Source organism: Phalacrocorax aristotelis, chromosome 5 (genome assembly GCF_949628215.1).
Source record: "Phalacrocorax aristotelis chromosome 5, bGulAri2.1, whole genome shotgun sequence".
Classification (NCBI taxonomy): Eukaryota; Metazoa; Chordata; class Aves; order Suliformes; family Phalacrocoracidae; genus Phalacrocorax; species Phalacrocorax aristotelis.
The window spans coordinates 64,923,308-64,937,642 of record NC_134280.1 but is presented as its reverse complement, the minus strand read 5'-3'; the positions used below and the strand labels follow the sequence as shown (position 1 = coordinate 64,937,642).

At 41.7% G+C, this 14,335-nt stretch overlaps 1 protein-coding gene across 2 annotated transcripts in view; it reads left to right on the top strand.

Moving 5' to 3' along the window:
- Positions 1-14,335, top strand: part of ANO3 (anoctamin 3) — a 219,201-nt gene that overhangs the window by 66,060 nt on the left and 138,806 nt on the right. The window contains exon 1 of one of the 2 annotated variants that reach the window (XM_075094951.1): positions 7,259-7,386. The exons of the other annotated variant lie outside the window; for it this stretch is intronic. Coding sequence (XP_074951052.1) covers positions 7,341-7,386 — 46 coding nt within the window. The 5' untranslated portion in view covers positions 7,259-7,340. Of the gene's footprint in view, positions 1-7,258; positions 7,387-14,335 lie in introns of those variants that run through there. 2 annotated transcript variants of the gene reach the window in all.

Below are 14,335 nucleotides of genomic sequence, written 5' to 3'. Positions count from 1 at the left end.
ATTTTGTTTGTGGCACTGTAATCCTAGGACTTTCAGCTGTGGACTTGGACTTTGCTCTTCTGAGTTCTGTAAAAAAACATAGAGCAGTTTTTTAGTCTTTCCTGAATGAACCGTATCACTTAATTTCACTTCTCCCTCACATATAGGTAACGTGTCAATCTCACACACTGTTGCCTGATGTTTCTCTTTTGTTGTGAGCAGAAATAGCCAAATGACACGCAGGCAGAGTTTTTACATAGTAAGTGGCTGGCCGTGTTCATAAACGATGTTCATTCCTCCCCTGTTTCACCTTTCCTTGCTGCTCCCTTTAACAGTTTGTAAGGTGCCTTTTCTTTGCTTTTCTGGGGGGTGAGAGAGGGGGTAAAAAATTGTAGTTGTGAAAAAGATCAGGTATGTGGCCAAAGGAATCAAAATAGTAAGAGCTAAGGGGTTGTAAAGAGAATTAGCTTGGGGGTGATGAAAGACTCTGCTGTCAGAAATGCACTAAACAGTAATCTCTAAACCAAGGAGCTGACACTAAATGAAGAGTAGATCTAGGACCAAATTCCTAAATGACTTTTTTTACTGCAAATTTAGACTATAGAGCTAAGGACTATGTTAATGTCCTGTTTCTAGAAGTTTCTACTACTGTCACTCTTGAGGCTCCTGCGCTGAGCACCTGGTACTAAAGAACAGATGTGCGGATTTGCAGAATAGGTCTCTACAGCAGAAACATAAATCAAATGACAGAACTTTGTCATTGCTAGTGATTTTATTTTTAGCATATTTGATTATTCTTTACTTAACAAATCAGGCTGCTAATCAGAAATAGAATTATATTGCAGCAAGTTTGGTAGCTGGTACTGCAGAGTTGGGTAACTAATCTTTCTTGCTGTTTGCTTCAGATAAAATGTGAAATAATTAAACTGAGATATCTAATAGAAAAGAATAATATGACTATGTAAACAGTTGCCTACCTGGGAAATTTGGATAGGCGCATATATTGTATGCTGCTATTATGGTTCTGGTTTTCTCTCTTTACCTGTTTCTTGACATTAGTGCTTTCCTTATAATCTTTTCGCATTATTATAAAGGACTTTTTGGCAAACGGACATTTTACCATCTTTGCAAGTCCGTATAGCTCTTCTCCAAGGATCCCACTGTATACCAGGCACAAGAATGCTGAACTCCTTAGAATTCTAGTTTGGCATTTTGACACAAATATTTTAGAACAGAATTGAGCTGCTTTGCTGAGGGAAATGAATTTTTCCCAAACATACGAACTCTTTTCTTCTGCTTCCCATGTTAGGGGGGTAAGTTACAGCCAAAACTGGAAAAGTAACTTTATTCAGGGAAATTATTAGGATGTAAATATAAATCTAGAAATCACAGCATGGTTTGGGTTGAAGGGACCTTTAGAGCCCATCCAGCCCAACCCCCCTGCAGTGAGCAGGGACATCCCCAACTGGATCGGGTTGCTCAGAGCCCCGTCCAGCCTGACCTGGAATGTTTCCAGGGACGGGGCATCGACCGCCTCTCTGGGCAACCTGGGCCAGTGTTTCAGCACCCTTGCTGTAAACATTTCTTCCTTACATCCAGTCTGACTCTACCTGTCTAGTTTAAAACCGTCACCCCTTGTCCTGCCACAACAGGCCTTGCTAAAGAGACTGTCCCCATCTTTCCTACAGCCCCCCTTTAAGCACTGGGAGGCTGCAATAAGGTCTCCCCGCAGCCTTCTCCTCCCCAGGCTGAACAACCCCAGCTCTCCCAGCCCGGCCTCGCAGCAGAGGGGCTCCAGCCCTCGGAGCATTTCTGTGCCCCCTCTGGCCCTGCTCCAACAGCTCCACGTCCCTCCTGCGCTGAGGGCCCCAGAGCTGGAGGCGGCGCTGCAGGGGGGTCTCCCCAGAGGGAGCAGAGGGGCAGAATCCCCCCCCTCGCCCTGCTGCCCGCGCTGCTGGGGATGCGGGCCAGGGCACGGTTGGCCTTCGGGGCTGCGAGCACACATTGCCGGCTCATGTCCAGCTTTTCACCCTCCGGTACCCCCAAGTCCTTCTCTGCAGGGCTGCAATCACAAGCTTAAAAAGAAGCATGCAATTGTTGAGGTACAGAATCAAGGTCCAAACATTTAGTATCATTCAGAAAACACAGTCAATTCAATGGATATAAGAAAATTCTATCTAGCCAGGGAGAAAGGTTTCTTAAATTACCATAGAAATGAAATATTAAAATATGGAAATCAGTGAGATTTCAAGGGTTAGTGTCTTAGCAACACAAAGTAAAATCTTCACTGAAATGTTCCATTTTTTAATCATTTACTGCACATTTTAGGATGCTGCGTAATCTGCTTGCTAGACCTTCTCCAGAGTGACTGACAGCTTTATCAGAGCTAATGAAGGTCCTCCTCATCGAGCTAGCGTCTATGGCAAAATTCCCACTGTTTTCAGTAAGATCAGAACATTTGCAAACAATTTTACAGCAAATATTGAACAAGATGAATTTTGCATTGTAGAGCTTTAAATAGTACAGAACTGCCGTCCCTGAAAGAGATGGGCTCAACAATTCTGTAAACATTAATTTTTCATAATATTTAAATGTATTACATAAAAGCTGATAGAAAATCAACAATTTTGGGTGCTGCTGTAAACATTTAGTGCCCTCAGTCAGACAACATTTTAGACTAAGGAATCACCCTGATCTCAAAAATCTTCCTGCAAATTGTTTAGAAATTGTAGTTTGCAAGAACTTTAGAAATTGGTATGTTTGAGAAGGGACATTTCATTTTGAATTTATATTATAGGCCATTTAATATCATCTTTTTATTTTGCACTTTGACAAGCTGCATAAGCATCTATTCAACCAAACTCTTTGTGACAGATATGAAAAAATAACATAACTTTATAGTTTGTTTTAATAACAATTCAAAAATTGTGTGTCTACCTCCTGGTTGGAATTAGGAAGGTTCCAACTCCCTTGTATCTGCTTTTTATTACAACCTGTATTATAACCATTGAAGGTCATCTAATCCAATCTCCTGTTCTGAAGCTTTACCACTGCCATCAGCAAACTGGGTCAGTCATAGCTTGGTCAAGGTGAATTTTGAAAACCTTCAAGGACAGATATTTCACTACTTCGTGGGTAACCTGTTCTAACGGTGCATTACCAGTGTTGTAAAAACTTATTCCTAGTGTTCAATCCAAACCTCGTATGCCATAAAGTGTGGCTGTTGTCACTAATCAGATCATTTAGGACTAAAAAGGGATCGGTATTGTCATCTTTGGAAGTGACTTTCAAGTAGTTGTAAACTGCTGGAACTCCTTAGTTTGTTTTTCAGACTAAATAAACCCAGTTTCTTCAACTTCTCCCAGTTTATGTACTGTAGACCCTTGACCATCTTGGGCAGCCCTTTTATGGACCTTCTCCAGTTTTCCAACACCGTTTCTGAATTTAGAGGACGTGAAGTGGGAAAGCTAGACACAAAATTGCAGGTGCAGCTACAGTCATGCCGAGTGGAGGGGATTACTAACGCTTTGATCTGCTGGCTACGTTTCTCCTAAGGTTTGCCTTACTTGTGGTGCAAGTGCAGGGCTGGCTGGTATTCAAGCTGGTGTTTCCCATAACCTTCAGGTCCTTCCCATCAGAGCTGCTGCTCAGCCTGAATTGATAAATGGGGGTTTTCTAGGTGCAGAAATTTGCACTCACTGAACCTCATGAGTTTCTTTTGGAGTAAAGTTACTTTTCTTTCTGGGCAATAGTTAACAGCCGGCTATGATTAACTTTTGAGATGGCAATATTTCTCAAGGAAATAATTGGCATATGTTACTTATCACAGGCTAATTAGCTTTTAATTCAAGTTTCTACTTCCTGTGACTTTCTGAAAAGCACTATGGAAATATAAAATCTAATTTAAAATGTATCTGTCTCATAGCCTGTTTTACTAGCAAAACAACTTCCTGATAGAAAGTAAATCTGGAGACTCAGTCCTCCTGTTCTTACCAGGCAAAATTTTTATAGATCCCAAGTAATACAGAATCGCATAGACCTACACATATTATGACGAAGCGAGGCTGAAATAGCAAATCGTACTTCCTAATCTCTCCTGGCAAAGACTCTATCTCATGAAAAAGGCATGTCTATCTATGAAACAGAGTTAATGTCAAAATGATATACCTCAAACCTGAGCAAGCACTCAGTCATACATGCAGGTACATCAGCCTTTAGCTTTTGCATCATGATGATTTTCGTTCTGGTGACTTACAGAGATAGGTGGTCTAAGTCTAGTTGTGTTTGATCCTGACCTCTTCACTGAGTCCAGAGTTTTGATCTATGTTAGAAAAGGTTTATAAAATGTTACAGAGAGATAATGTGAGACTCGTCTTAATATAACTAATGATTTCAAAAGATAGAGTATTCATTAAACAATGAGTGTGAGGGTAGATTTTTATTTTAATATGCTTCAGAGCCAATGTAGATTATGCATGTGAAGCTTAAGAATGTATGCATTTCCTACATATCTTAGCCATCAATTCATAACTGTTCTGTTGTCTGCACTCTAAAAATACTGTTAAACTGGATCAATTGCTCCTTTTTTCCTCAAAGAATTATCTTTCCAGATTCTCATATTATCGTATTTTACAATTATCAAGCCTAGTCAGTTGATAAGGTGAAGGAATTAATTTAAAACACCTTTGCAGAGATGTTTTTTTCTTCTCTTTGCAGACCTTACCCCCAGCTGTCGTATCTGTATTTTCATGCATATGTGCTATCTGCTGCTAAAAATAGAAGTTTATTATTATAAAAAAAAAAAAGTAGGAAAACAACTCATTTCTGTCCTCAGAATTTAACTCTTCTGCCGGGTTTCTGAGCACTGCCTTAGCCTGGCTTTCTCTCCCCATCATTCTGTGCACTAATAGGGTTGGATAAATCTGTTTGAATTCGGGAGTTCTGTAACTCTCCATGGAGGACTCTGGACCAGAAATTAGATGGATGGCCCTGAGTACCGGGCAGCTGACAGCCTCTTTTCCAAGAGTGTGTGAGATAACCTCTTTAGGCTGTAATTTTACTTATCAGCACCTTTTCTTCCCCTCTGCATTTTGTAGATTATTATCATATGAGACCAGATTATGGTCCTCTTTTATTTTCCTCTGGTAAGAAAGGGAGCATAATGTATGCTGCTCCTCTGCTTCACCTGCAAGTCAAAGGTGTCAGCCAAGTTGTCTCAGCTCTGGCTGAGAACCTTACAAAGCTTTAGACCATTACAGCGAAAGAACCACAGTAGCTGTTGCAGCCTACATATGATTATTAACTACTAAGTTTAGAGTTTGTGTTGTACTTTTTTTTTTTTTCCCCTGGTGACTCTCAGGTGGTGGGTACAGATGTGGTTTTAATCCCTACTTATCCATTGTAACGTCTGCATTAAAGCTTGAAAGTAAACAACAAGCACTTGATTCTATCTCTTCTTTTTGGCTTGCTCCTGGTTTTCCAGCATTTGTTGATTAACAAGAGCCAGCCTGGCTGGTCTCCACTTGCCTTACTCTGCCATGCAACATCTATAGTGTTGTCTCTCAGTGGGAAAGAGCTGTTCCCAGCAGTCTTCCTGAAATTGCAGGAGTGCAGAGGAATGCCTCATTGTTTACCTTCAGTGTGCACAAAGCCACCGGAGACTGACAAATGAGTAGGATAATGTCTTCACAGCACCATAGCTTCTGCATCTTTTCGTAAACTCACTGACAACAAACCTTCTGCAAATGTTCCAAAAAAACCCAAAATTTGGTCAGCTATTCTGAGGAGGTAAGGTTATCTTTTTTTCCCTTATGGTAACAGTTGGATGCGTCAGCTGTGAGTTACATAAGAGCAATATCTGGTATACTCTAGGAAAAAAGTGCTGGAGAATACCTCCCCAGTTAGGATGCAATTTTTATTTTATCTGTCTTGTATGGACATATTGGTTTATATATGGCTGTTTAGTACATTTTCATGGTGGAAAAAAATCCCCACACTAAAAAAAAGAGTGTGTATCCATCGTGGTTGTTAAACTAAACTGATAGAGACAAAGTAGTACAACTTTTTAGTACAGAATGGCCTGTAGTAAGGGGTGGCAATCATGTAATTTTTTTAAGCAGATGGTGTACTACAAACCCCAGTCAACTACCGGGAAGTTCTAGCTTTGCTTTAGTGAGGGAGGAAATCTCTAGTACATTTTCTGGTACACAAATGGAGCCACAAACTTTGAAGGAATGGTACAGATTTTGCCCTTAGCTGCACAGGTTACAATAGGCGATTTAATTAACTTCTGTTGAGTAAATAATGTGTGTCTCCCTAAAAAGAGAAGAGGAAATAGCTACTGCTAGATGCAGCCTGGAATATTGGACTGACTGAATTTAGGAGGATCCGAAAAACAGATTATTGTGGTAGACACATTAAAACCTAAACATTCTACAGGAGTTGAATGATACTGTCGTGAAACTTACTCAGAATCCAGAGAGAATAATGTGGGTGGAGGGAGACAGGGAAAGAAATCAAAGCCTTACAAATTTGAATCTTTTATCATCTGGAATGAGCCTCTTGGCATACACTGTGGAGAAAAGGGAAATTATAACAGAAATAGCATAGAAATGGGCCATATCAGGCCTTGAATGTGCATTTTAGTGTCTTTTTGTGAAACGCTATCTCCAGTAAGAATTAGAGTGTAAGTTTTATAACATGTGAAAAAAAAAAAAGCTGGTGATGCAACACAGGTTTACGGTGCAATGACAGGGATGGAGGGGCTGAAATACAAACTCACGACACTTAGATGTAAATGTATCTATTACTGCGTAAAGGAGGTGACATTTGTACTCGGCTTCCCCTTAGCTCGCCAGTAACACCTGATGTCTTTCAGAGACAAGGGTTACAGGAAGGCGACAGGGATAGCGAACGCGGCCCGAGGGCGGGTTTTGGGGCGATGCCGGGGCTCGGGCCGGCATTCCCCCTCAGAGGGGCCACGTAGGCTTTCCTGCCCAAAGGGCGGCCGCGCTCCCCGCCGGTCCCTGCTCGGCGGGAGCAGCGAGGACGCCCGGAGCTGACTGAACCCCCCTTCACCGCGGGGTGGGGGAAGCCGCCGGCCCCGAGCCCGCCCCTCGCCACCCCGCGTTACCGCCTCTCCCCGCCGGGCCGCTGCCGGCGCCATTGGCTCGGCCGGGCCGGGCCGGGCCGCTCCGCTCCGCTCCGCCCGTTGCCACAGCGACGGCGGCGCCGGGGGCTGCGGGCCGGGGCGGGCCGAGCCGGGCTGGGGCGGGCCAGGCCGCGCCGCTGGGTTCCCGCCCCCCTGCCGCCGCCGCCCCGCAGCCGGCGGGCTGGCAGCTGGCAGCCTGCCGTCCGCCAAGATGGTTCACCATTCGGGCTCTATCCAGTCCTTTAGGCAGCAGAAAGGTCAGTGGAAACCCCTCCGTGCCCGCGGCGGCCGTGCGGGCGGCCCCGGCCCGCCGTGCAGGTGCCCGGGGAGGGGGGACACACACGCCGCCTCCAGCGGGTGCGGGTCCCCGCTGCGGTTTCCATGCAGGTAACGCCCCGGGGGGTGCCAGGTGCATCCTCTGTGCATGCCCGCACACATGCCTGTGCGTGTCCGCATGCGGGCTGCCAACCTGGCTTGCGCTCCGGAGGCGTGCTGGTGCTTTCGGGTGTTTTACGGGTTTATAGCCGTGAGGCTGCAGCGCGCGGGGAGGATGCCCGGCGGGGCGAGCTGAGCTGAGCCGAGCTTAACTGAGCCGAGTTGAGCCGCCCTCCGGCGCCCGGGGGGGTCCGGCCCAACCTCCGCCAGCCGCTCCCGCGGCGAGAAAGTTTTTGTCCCTGAGGAAACTGTTTTCAGTTGTTGTACAGGTAATTTTAGCGATGTCTGTACGTGGACAGGTCGTTCAGCCTCTGGAGTTTGCTGCTGTTTCTGGCTTTAGTCTTCGTGTCGTGCTATTAGCCAAATATAAATCTGGAGAAGGAATAACAGCTGTAACTGTGCGGGGGGGTCTCTAGCGTTACAGGTGCAAGTACTACTTCGGGTCAGTCCTATCTGGTTATTTGTTTGTCTGAAGGTTTTAATTACAAAACAAAAGCTGTTACTGATCAACAAACACAAAGGTAAACTGTCAGTTGCGATTACACGCAGTTGCTGTGAAACCTTCATTGTGTTTGTGGTAGAAAAAAGATAATTCCCACCAGAAACTTTTTTTTTTTTTTTTTTGATCCTGGAACTGCTACTTCCAGTATATATATGTATTTTTTTTCCTCTCTAATTTTACTTGACCAAAAAGATTAAACCAAGATTTCTTTAATTGTGAGTGTCCCTTTGAACTCTTCCCATTGTTTTAGGTAACAAACTTTTTTTTTTCTTAGAGTACAGTATGCCATAAATTATGATTTAATGTGGTAAGCTTCATAGATAAATCATGGGTTCGCTTATTGGATTTTGCCTCATTCCAGTTCTTCTCTTTGAATGGGTAGTGGGAAATAAATAATTCAAAGCACTTATTCCATTCTGGTAGTTCAATAATAAATTTAGTTACTTGCTGTAGAGGCTTTGCGTTTAATGCCTATCTTGTGTGCAGTTATGAGTGGTGATGTTTCAAACTGTAAAATGTCTAGTTTAGTCAGATTTGAAGTTAGTGAATTAGTATAAAAATATTTTTTTAAATGGTTATAGATCTGTTTATAAAAGCATCAGGTGACCTGAAGCACAGTGTTAATCCTTAGGTTTTTTATAAGAAGATATTTCTTAAATTATAGCAGTATTTAGCAGGCTCCAGCGTCTCTGTTGAGGTCCTTCAGGAGCTATTCAGCTGTTCTGTGACAATCTTTAAAAATACAAAGCCCCAAACCTAACTTTATTATGTTCAGGTTCAGGGATGAAATTAAATTGCTTAAAAGCAAGCTATGCCATGTGATTTATGAGTTTGTATGTTTGCGGTAGTCATAGAAGTTCATCATAACCTAGTGGGTTTCGCCAGTTACTTATTGAGAAGTAGATTGTTGTTCTCCCCTCCTTATTCCTGAAGAAACCCTGATGAAGGTGCCTCGCCAGTCATAAGCCTTTGGAAAAGAGCGGATGCTGTTACAGAGCGATGGAGCCTGTACAGTATTGACTAGTATGTGTATCACTTTCCTGAACATCTCATATGCAGCGTGATGTGTGCTAAACCCACCTGAATGAGTTCGGTCTCTGTTTTTCTCAACCTACAGCTTTTAGCGATGGGTGAGGATGTGTGATGTCTTGGGCAAAAGGCTGCAGAGAAACTAAGCGAACAGAAATCATAATTGAGAACTCATCATCTAATCATAAGGTTTTTAAAAGAAGCTGAGAATCTGGTGCTCTGGAGTTCATAGGCACTGATCTCTTAGCAGCAGAGAGCATCATGTTATTTTGTGTAGTTTTTTCAAATTTGGTATTTTGTATCATTTTCCTACCTTAGGATTTCGGTTACTGTTGTTTCTAACTTACTGTAGCTGAGACTTTGACTGAGCCGTTTGTTTTCTAGCTGCTCACAAGACAGTGCCCTAAATTCCCCTTTTTTACAGAATCAGTGGTAATCCTCATGAAATGGCCAACTGCCCATCACAGCTGTGCCTCGTATGCTTCACTTGCATTAAGATCAAGCTTCATTTCTTTGGGGGGGGACTGAAAGGGCACTATTTTTATGTGGATTCTCAGTCATACAGGAAAGATATAAATCAACAAAGATGGTAGTTCCTGAAAACAAATAGAAATTAATTTTAACCTCTTTAGAAACAGAGCTTTTACCTATTGCCAGGTAACATGATATTCAAACTCAATTGCTGAAGAGAGGTAACTTTTAAGATGGGAGACAATGGGCTAAAGAGCATTTTGTTTCTTTACCTACTTTGAGCACTTTGTTCTAGCTGAGAAGACAAGTAGTGGTTTCGGTACCAAAGTTGTCTTTGCAAGGCTTGGAAGGATATAGGACCAAGCACTCCAGTCTCTTGGGTGTCTAGGAATCTTCAACAGGGAGGAGAAAAGAGGAAGGGGGGGAAAGCAGCTTTATCCCCAGGATTTGGCTCTGGTTAGAGTGTTGTGGGACTTTTTCTCTCTCTTTTTTCCTCTTGACAGAGTGAGGAGGCGCTCACAGTAGGCGGCTGCCGTTATAATGTAGCGCCATGGTTTTGTCTTGCTCTTTGTTCAGACTGTGTATGCAGAGCAAAACCCTCAGTTTTCAAAAGCTGCAGTAGAGCTCAGAGTAGTGTTATAAAAAGGCACAGAGAGTTTTGAAAAAAAGAATCTCATCCTTTACCCCAACGATTTTTGTTGTTCTACTTGTATCCGAAGGTATGCCTATCAAAAAGAGCAATGTCCTAAAGGCAGACTGATCTGTGTCTCTATACAGTAGTGTGTTAGATCTGTTGAGCCATCTGTATAGTATTTTGTGGCTATTTTTAACCTCTGCTGTGGCAGAAACTGCTTTTTTTTTCTGAAATTGCTTTCTTCAGTAACATTCTCATAGAGAAAAAAATTATTATTAAATGCACACCTTTATACTTTTTACCCCTTCAAAAAGAATCACGTCGGAGGAGAAAGGATGAAATGTTTCTTATTTACTAGTTTTTTCCCAACCATGCTTTAGGAAAGAAAAATCTCCATCCTCAGACATTAATGTACAGTTTTACTTAAAACTGCTCAGCAATACATAGTTAATCAGTAAGGAGAAATAATAAGAAAATGTTGATGAGGACAAAGATCATCTCCACAGATAATTTGTGGCTTAGTAATTCCAGGGAAAGACAGCTTGTAGGATCTGGTATCTGATCTCAGTCACAACTGAATAACAATCTTTCAGACTCAGGACATAAAAGTATATGGTAACCTTACAGTAGGCTTTGTGTTTTCTGTAACGGGTACGGGACTGGTGCAGAGCAATTGCTTGTGTTATTAGGAAGCTCTATTGAAAAATTATATCCTTCAGAAGGAAAGGCAATCTAATTTGCAAGAGGCTATTAACCGATACTTGATGGTGAGCGGGTTTGAATGTTTCTGGCCTGACAGAAGGTAAAACCTGTGTTCAGCATGCAGGTCAAGGCAATTACGATGCTTAAAATTTCAAATATCTAGGACTTCACTCCCGATACACAGACTGCAATTTCCTGTTTACTCTGCTGGGTGCAATTGACTATTGTTGTTGTTCTTAATCCTCCTATCAAATCTTTTTAATGAAAGAGTTCCAGGCTGGGAAGAAGAGAAGATGTACATGCCTTAAAATTGAATTGCTTTTAGCATCGTGTATGAGTTTTAAGAACGTGGACTGCAGATGAAAATCCAGTGGCTACTTTGGGGTACTTCTCATGCTTCCTTTTCAAGGTGTGTAACGGGACAGGAAGGAGCTCAGCAACTTCAATACTCGTTATGCCTTTAGTAAGAGTGCTGATTTAGCTTCCTAAGGGATATATCTTAAAATTGTCTGTCTTCTGAACAAATTAGCAGTCTCCATAAAAGACAGCTAATTCCTAGATCTGAACTTCTGATCAGTGCCCAGTATTTCGTTTAATTTTATATATTAGCCACCTGAAGTTGTAGCATGGTTTAGATGGATGGAGGGTTGGGCTGAGAAGCTCTAAAAAGCTACATTCTCCCTTCACGGAGGCCCTTGTTACTTCATGAACTGGTCTCGTCACACTGCTTTGAGCTACTTAGAGGAACACTGCTGTTGTAGAGTAGAGCTTTTTTGTTATGGCCGTTCTACTCTAATTTTAAGATCTTCATGAGCTGCATTCTTTGTAAAACAACTTGTGAATTTAAATGAGGTTTCATAAAAATCACTTTTTTTTTTATATCACTCCACAGTTTTTGGTGTTCAGAAACTTGGAATTGTAATTAAGATTCTCATGGAGAATTCTCCAAGGATGTTTGATACTTCAGTGGCACCAGTGGACCTAGTAAAGTTAGTAATCCAGAGAGACTGCTGGAATTACTAGAAGATGCTGTTCTGTCATACAAAAATTTATGAGAGATCATAACTCATAGTTGTTGTTCTCCAGAGCAGAAGGGTCATGTTTCCATCTCAGCATGAGTAAAGGAATTTTTAGGGCTCAGCTCTTTCATTTGTATTCCAAGGAGCACTAACATGTACAGAAAATTTCAAAGCTATCCTTATCTTGACTCTGAAAGCTTAGAGCAACACAGCTATTAATATACTTCCTTAAAATGATAGCATATTCGAATAGTGCTATTTATAATGCTCTTTCAGGGCACTGAAAAGCAAGGCCCAATTTTTAACAAGATTTACCTGGCTCTATTTGCTCTTATTTTTGTTGCCTGGTAGAGCTGCATAACTTAAGAAGGACTTCACCTTTTTCAATCAGACACTTTCGAAGGGCCTATAATATATCTTTTTATTCCAGATTATGCTGTTGTGGGTTGTAACTTCAATAAAATATAGAGCTGCATTGAAAACAATCATTAAATGTGGCATATTAAAGCTTATATTATGCAGGTGTGTGAGTGCTGTAGAAATAAATTAAATATTGGTTTGATTCCCCCCCCCTCCCCCCACTGAATGAATATTTTAAATGAGAAAGCTAAGGAAATGAGAGATTTTTGGTTTGTCGCATAACTGCTCTCTGACTACAGACGCCAATGCTGTGGTAAGATGTCTGGGCATTAGCTTCCTACGTTCTGATTTAAGTATAGCCTGGTATAGTATTATCTGTGGGGAAAAAAACCTTGTACCTCTTCCAAAGCTTTTCAAAACTTCCTCAGCAAGGACCCGTTAAAACAGGCAACCCCCGCCAATGCTGGTTTTCTTTAGAACTCTCATTTTACCATTTATATTTCATTGAGTGTCACCGCAAAACTGCAAGTTCCAGTCCTGCCTTTACATTTTGGTTGGTTTGTTCTGCTTTTCGTCATTTTTAAAATCTGCTGAGTGAGGATGATAAACAAAACAACTCTTCCAGTGTAAATTCTGTGGAATATTTGTGATAGTAGTTTCAATATGCCAGATTTTGTTAAAGAGTTTTGCAACAAAATTAGCAGTAGTCAACATAGTTCATGATTAGGTGTATTTTACAGCTCCAACAACCATGGGAAATTGAAATATCATCTTAAATAACAGCACCAAGAGGCCTGCGTTCCAAGCAATGCAGCCAGCTAGATAGCAACTGGAGAAGTAAGGATGCTTTTTTTTTTGACCCCACTGAAAAGTGAGGAAAAAAATAGCCGTTCATATTTTAGGCGTACTGTAGTAGCAGAAATTATCTGTGCGAAGTACATAAGCTTGCTGAGCAACATGAGGATCTCTTGTTTTCTGCTTGGGCCTGTCTAAGCTCAAGAGAGTATGTATGTTGTCTTGAGTCGGGCACACAATGAGGTTTTCAGAAAGCATCATACATGGAGTTACCCAGGTTACAAATCTGAAATTCCCTTTACCAAGCTCGTTCTAGAATTACTTCAGTTCTGTATGTCCTAAACCATACATTATGGTAGACTATTTATCAGAGACGAGTGTATTTATCAGAGTGTAATGCAACTCAAAACTAAGCTACAGTGTACAGCAATATGTTTTAACAACTCTGAGCCTCAATGAATGCAAATTCATCCCTGTTTTCTCAAAATGAGATTCGGAGTCTGCCTCAATTTGGGTTATCATCTGGCTTGTGAGGGTTTCAAGCCAGTGCAGTTCCGTAAGTGAGGAATTGTTCATTCTGACTGGTGACAGTTTAATTCACCATCCATTTGACTATTTTTAAATGGGTTTTTGAAGAAGCTGATATCTTAATTGTCCTTTTGGGTCACCTCCGATATATACACATCAGGAAAACATTAACATTTATGATGTAACTGATCTCCTTAAAGGTAGGGTCTCTTGAGAAAAAAGAAACCATAAAAATTAGATTCTATCTCTGCAATTCAGAAGAAGGAAGTGTGGTTTGAAGAGCATCCCATAGGAAGAGTATCTGCAGAATTCCCTTTTGAACAGTGGAATGCCGCTGTTCATATGGGTTTTGTTTGTTTCTTTAGTAACAACATAGGACAAGGAGACTCATGGGTTTTCTTGTTTCTTGGCTGAGATTCTTACTGGGTTCTGTGTAGTGCTGGTAGCTCAAGAAAGATTCACAAACAAAGGAAACTAGAGCGCTCTCAAATCTGCGTTGAAAAATTCATAAGTACATCACAGTTACTGAAGAGCTGTAGCTAGTCACGTATGCTCCAGATAACTACTGTGGTGATGGCAAGCTCTGGAGTCAGAGAATGTTTGACACGTCATATTCTATTCACTGCTTGTCTGATTCAGTAGAATTACACTTGCTCAAAAATTCCTTATTCCTTACCGTTTGTTTGTTTACTGACTTCACTGATAGCATGCCTTTCTGAGCTGGAAGGTGT